The sequence below is a fragment of the Centruroides sculpturatus genome, unplaced genomic scaffold (genome assembly GCF_000671375.1).
Source record: "Centruroides sculpturatus isolate CEXI.00-Female unplaced genomic scaffold, Cexi_2.0 scaffold92, whole genome shotgun sequence".
In the NCBI taxonomy this organism is placed as follows: domain Eukaryota; kingdom Metazoa; phylum Arthropoda; class Arachnida; order Scorpiones; family Buthidae; genus Centruroides; species Centruroides sculpturatus.
This window is the reverse complement of record NW_019384394.1, coordinates 29,142-35,912: the sequence shown is the minus strand read 5'-3', so window position 1 is coordinate 35,912 and position 6,771 is coordinate 29,142. Positions and strand designations below refer to the sequence as shown.

Here is a 6,771-nt window from a genome sequence, read left to right as displayed (position 1 = left end):
ATGTGAATGTTGCTAGTGCTGCAGTCATATCCGAAATATTTTCCTTAGAAATAACTGTCTACCTGAAGCAATCTATCATTTTACTTTTTAATCCAAAATTTAAACACTTCAGTAGATTTAGAAATATCAATATTGCCGGGTGCCATTTTCTTAATGAAGTAAACTCTTTCCTTGTGAATTTCATTAAAGTTTCATTTGAAACATCATCAACATCAAGCATGCACACTGAATGGAATTTGTACTTTATGACTAACTCGTTAGTAATGCATTTAACTTGTTTGACTTTACAAATGTACCCATAGTTAATAGGAGTCTCCAGTCTCTAAGGTTTCCATATTTGGTCTGCATTTAAGTGGTCTTGCCCCTGTACATCATGCTTCTCCTGATAAGAATTGAATGATGCCAGTCATCTATATAACTCCATACTGGAAAAAATTTTAAATTGACCAGAAGTCACATGATCTACTATATACGAATTTCTGGTCTAGACCAGAAGTTCATATATAGTTAATCAGGACCTTTGGCCTGTAAGCTTTCCATATCTGGTCTCGATTTTCAAATATCTAATTCTGTTCTAAAGATTAATGAAAGATAGACATATGACAGTGAGTATATATAGGTCTGCAATTTCAAAATTGCAGCCCAAATAACTGTTAAAACTTATATAATTATGATGCAATTTCTCTTTAATAATAAACAAAGGATTTTTAAAAATCTTTAAAAAAGAAAAATTTTCCATAGTTTTCATTTAAACTTTACTCATACTACAATACATTATTATTAATATATTCAGATATCAAGAACAGCTAACAGCTGGTGTAAAACAATTGAAAATAAATAAAACATAAAGTAATGGAATTCATATTTCACAAATGATAATCTTCTTAATCAAATGTTTGCTCTGTAGCAGTTTCAGAGTTGAAAACATCTTTAAGCATAAACTTTGGAATCTCACTTCCACGAACCTGGATTGTGTAACAAGCATTTTCAACTTTTTTCATACTTTGTCTCAAAACAAAAATCTTTCGACTTATTTCTCGTCCCGGAATATTTCCTAATATTCCAAAGGCATTGTGAATATTTTGCAAAAAGGCACATAATTTAAAAGGTTCCTCAAGATTTCCTTGTCCTACTGAATTTATACATTTTCTCATCAGTTCTCCAGTTAAGTCTGCAACTCCTAATATATATTCTAATGGTGGCAAAACTAATACCAATTTCAATCTTTTTATTTCATGATTTCCATCAATTGTCTGTTAAATAATAATAATGGTTTTTAATCTCAAAAAAATAATATTACCAAAAATATTTCAGTTACCTCTGTCTCTTCATCATAAGTTAAATCAGACTGAATTTCTTCCAGTCCAAGTAATCTTTCATTCTTGATATAATTATAAAAAGTAACAGCTTCAACGTATTCTTGCAACCCTAAAAATTATTGAAAAAAATTAATATGATACTGAGGAGTATTTATTTTTCAAACTATAAATGAAATAGCAAACAATTCATACTATTGAAATAAAATTTCTCTATTTTACATATAACTAAGTTTATCTGAGGTACCTGATTTAGTTTGTGCTAAAGGTAATATACTCTCATAAAAATGTATGTGTGGAAAAAGAATATTACTTATAATAAATTTATAATAGATCTGACCGAAAACAATTTTACCTTGATAGAAATACTAGGAATTTACTGACAATCTGACACAGATGAAAATGACAATGATAGTACAGGTAACCCCCGTATAACACGGCACTTCTATAGCAGGGATTCGCTCTAACACGGTTCGAGAATTGGTACCATCCCCCGTATAACACGGTACTTTTATAGCACGGATTCACTCTAACACGGTTCGAGAATTGGTACCATCCCCCGTATAACACGGTACTTTTATAGCAAGGATTCACTCTGACACGGTTCGAGAAATGGGTAAAACCCTCGTACAACATGAAATGTAATAAAATTTTACATACTTAAGTACTAATAGTTCACGAAAATTATTATTTTCGTGAACTATTAGTACTTCAGTGTGTAAATTTTCTTTTCTCGTCTCCATACACATGGTCCTTCGCGAAAATTGTTTCAATTTTGCCAGATCTCGACGCTTCTGCTTCTGGTGTTGCCAGATGTTTTTCCCTTATTCCATAAGTGCTTAGCACCATATAAGGAAATTTATAAAGATCTTTTAACTAGAAGCAAGCAATCTAAAATTACATACACTTTTTGCAAAAGGTAAAGCATGAATCTGAAAATAATGCAGAAAAATGCTCAGAGGATAACGATAACTTGCCAAAAATAAAACGCTCTCGGTTAATAGTGCTTTTAGTGATGACAAAGAAAACATTGTTTATATTAATATGTATCACTTAAGAATATTTTAATAAAGATATTTATCTTAATTATGAAAATATAGTAGCATGTTTTTTTAATTTTTGGAACCTAACCCTCCTTTTCGTACTAGTTCTTTGTTTCGCATAACATGGATTCGCATTACACGGCAATTTTTTGGAACGTAACTACTGTGTTATATGGGGGTTACCTGTACATTCAGTACTGCATACATCAGCGATTTTCAACTGGTGTGCTATGAGAGATTGTAAACATGTCACAAAACAACGCAATTAAATAAATTAGTTTTGAAAGAAGCCCAAGAAACAATAAGTGTACATGTCAAAATTAAAACCTCTTTAAATTGATTATAAAAGTTTTTCATTGTTGTAATAAATAAACATATACGAGGGGAGTCCAATATTAAAGGTACAGGCCAAAGTTACACTAACATTTATATTTAAGAAAATATTTAATACATTCCACAAAAACTACATACTTTTGTTTATTTCTTGACATAATGAAAAAAATAAATAAGATTTTTTATGAATTTTAATTATCATCTATTTATTAGAAATTATAATAATTACTTTGTGACAATAAATAATTTATGGAAAATACAATTGTTCTTTTTACTCTTTTTTAAATCATAATTTAAGTGTGCCGTGAAAATTTAATTATAGGTTCAAGGGTACTATGAAATAAAAAAAAGTTGAAAAACACTGGCATACATTTTACTGAAAGAACAGGTTGACCAACTTCCACTGATGACCTCTTTCACCCATTAATGACCACAACATTAGTATATTATATTTGAATTTCATGGTTTACTTTACACTCATTGGCATTATGGCAAAATTCCTATTCATGCAAAAGCCCTGATAAAAACTACAGTCTGTCTATGGAAAGAACCAACTTGAGTATCAGCCATTGATCACTTAGTTGTGGCAAGTTACTTCTGGTTTCTTCCTCATTTGTTAAACATGTCACTGTCATTACAAACAGTGTTACGAAAGCTTTGCATACTGATGTTGGAATATAAGGAAGTTTGTTATAGTTGTTTTTAAATGAATATTTCTTTACAGTTAATACATGCTATAAAAAATTAACACAATTAATGGAAAAGTTGTTCTGCCATCTAGTGAGAGAAAATAAAATAAAATTTGCACTTTGCCTGACATATTAAGCAAAAGTGCTAACAATTTCAGGGAATGTGCTGATTAGTTTAACTGAAGCAACATCACGTGATATTGCTCTCAAGTCGATTCTTTCCATAGACAGACATTAAGTATGAACTATTTACTCTTGCAAATGATATCATAATTTTATTAAAGACAAATTTTATCACAGATCCATCACAACAGACCATATATCATAGACATAGCTGTACCAGACAACTACAAAATATAAAATATATATACCAAAAAAATTATTAAACATTCAAAATTTGCCCATGAAATAAAGTGCAGAAAATAGAAAAAGTACTTATTGTGCCAGTAATACCTACTTGAACAGACATCATACCACATACACTACACAAAAGTCTCAAAATATTGCAGCTTAATAACAGCACATACATCACACTATAGAAGGTTGCCATACTAAACACGTCATATAGTCAGAAATTCTTAAACATGATACATACATAAACAATATGTAAACAAAACATTTGTTTTTTGTAGTTATGGCCTTGACTTTTGTCTGGCGTAACACTAAGCACTAGTATGTATGTCATGTAGGATACATTCCACCATCACATAATAATAATAAATAAATAAAACAAGACACACTAATTAATTCTCTGCAATAAATTTTAATTTAATACAAATAAATTAGGAAAATGTTAGTTGAAATTTCAGCAGCAATATTTTATTCTTTTGGGTTTGTTTCTTAAAGTTTTTAAGTTAAATGTTTGTATAAATATATCAATATATACATTTAAAAAATGTATTAGTTTATATATTAAATAAATGATATGAATTAAAATAATTTACCAGGTGAATATGCCCTTAAGTAAAAATATAAATCTTCATTTTCTAACTCTTTAGCAACAGTTCTTAATGTACTCCTCCGTAACTGTTTGAGCCGTTTTTCACTCTCCTGAAGAATCTGTTCCTTATCCCTTATATAAAAATATACAATATTAAGTTAGTTTTCATTAGAATATAAACAAATTTTATAAAGCCATTATAATTATGTAAATTCCATTAAGGTATCTTTACAGTTACATTAATAAAAATATAAGACATTATGGAATCTCAAAGCATATTAAAGTAATGAGAATTTATCCTATATAAATTTTAAAATCTTTAAATAAGAATTTAATACAATTTCAATTAATCATACAATTAATTTTATTTATTTATTTATTTTTGTTCAAATCTGTAATCACTATATTATCTTAAAATAAATTTCTCCAAACACTAAAATCATTCTTACAAGATAGATGTATACAATTAATTATTAATTTCTGCACACATTTTAAACTTTCATCTTGTCATTCAAAATAACTGTTATATTTTTATACCATTATTTGTTTATTTATAAATAAATTATTATGAAGTTATTCTAACTTATTTTGTTTTATAAAACACATGATTGTTTTACAAAACAATTTATATTTTGTACATTTATCATGCTGTTTGACTATTTAAAGTTTTTCCAAGTTTGCTTTAATGTTTAAAATTAAACAATTTATTTAATCTTACTTTGTGTACAATTCTCTTGATGTTATTAATCTGAAAATATCTATTATAATTTTTGTGTTACCACACAATTAAACTTTTAGGGCTTATCACATTGAAACTATGAGTGATAGTTTCACACCCGGCACTGAATAGTTAATGTAAAGGAATAAACGTGATTACTAGAAGTTAAAATTTGTGGATGATACACCAAAATAATGAAAAAGAAGCAAATGCTTGAAATTATGATTACAAGTTAAGAAACTGTTCCCCTTTTTTTTTAAAACAACATTGTGTGTGTTTACAATTTGTTTTTAATTCTTAATTGTGCTTGTTATATACCAGTTCTATTTTTAATAGATTGTTATACATCTAATGTTTTAATTACCGAAATGTCTAACTGAAAAGGGGTCATTATAAAACCCGAAATTCATTTTAGATTGGTAATAATGCACATGTATATAGATGTATACGATTAATTAATAAACTCCTCTGGTTGATCGAGTCAGTGTGATAATCCCTAAAAGTTTAATTGTGTAGTAATTACAGAAAATGATAATAATTATAAAGGCAAGAAGCTATAATAGTCTAATTGAAAATATCCAAATGTATAACCGAACGATGCTAATTAAACAAGATAATCCATATTTCGAAACCGTGTTGTGTCTTTATATTTATTTTTTTAAAACTGCAATTTAGCGTGATAACCAACACTGAAACTTCAACAAAAACTGAAATAAACGAACGTTGTGCCAAGTGTTGGTTATCACGCTAAATTGCGGTTTTAAAAAATAAATATAAACAAGATAATGTTTATTAGAATTTTAAAAAAGTTGAACTATTTGAAATATTTATAATAAAACATGTTAATAAAACAGAAAGTAAATATTGATAAAAACTTTGTGTGATGTGATGTACTGTACTTACACATTACCTAACATCAACCTCTTGATCATATAACAGGAAATAGTAAAACAATACTTACCCTGTAATTCTATGCAATAAAAAAATAATTCTCTTGCTTTCAATAGTAATATCTCTGCTGCATTTAACAAGTCTTTCATACTTGTCATATCTCTTATCTAATTCCTGTTGAAAGTTCTGGAACACTTGAATGATAGGCGATTTATCATCAATGTTGCATTCTATCTGCTGATCTATAATGCTACTTCTTTTCTTCAATTTGTTTTGTTCATACTTCACTAAAAACGTTATATAAGATTTGTTATAAACGTAAATAGTATTTAATTATAAACATTTATTAATCACTATACCTTTCCCTTCGTTAAAGCCTTCCTCTGATTCCATTTTCGAATCTGTTGTTATTGTTAATGCTTATACTCGCTACTAGGGGCGTTGCAAACATTAAATAATACAACGTAAAACAATTTTTTGTTGTCGTTACGTGCTATTCACAGTTAAAAGAAAATAATAATATTCGTAAAATTAAATTTAAAATATTAATATGCATTTAAATTTTATTTTCATTAAAAATTTTTAATTGTAAAATTATTATTCTTTTTTTTAACTTATAGTATAGTTTTCAATTATTCATTATTAATTACATTTTACTCCAAGTTTTCTGTAATTCAACATATAAAATAAGAACTATTTTTTTAAAAAAAAAGACGATTGACGATGTGAACGTCTCAAGTTTGCCGCTCTGAGGAACCCGAATTTGAGTCCAAGCCGAATCCTCAGAAATTTTCATGAGTAATTTGATCTGAATATATCGAGTTTTGTCCCTTATTATTAA

General features: G+C 27.8%; 1 protein-coding gene across 1 annotated transcript; it reads right to left on the bottom strand.

Annotated features, from left to right (window-relative positions):
* Window positions 1–738: 738 nt before the first annotated feature.
* On the bottom strand, window positions 739–6,421 carry LOC111618307 (translin-associated protein X-like). The gene is made up of 5 exons (XM_023359805.1): window positions 6,290–6,421; window positions 6,001–6,217; window positions 4,326–4,453; window positions 1,319–1,428; window positions 739–1,253 (listed from the first exon to the last, which is right to left on the bottom strand). Exons 1-5 carry the CDS (start codon window positions 6,321–6,323, stop codon window positions 885–887), a joined length of 858 nt encoding a protein of 285 aa, XP_023215573.1. The 5' UTR covers window positions 6,324–6,421; the 3' UTR covers window positions 739–884.
* Window positions 6,422–6,771: the final 350 nt, after the last annotated feature.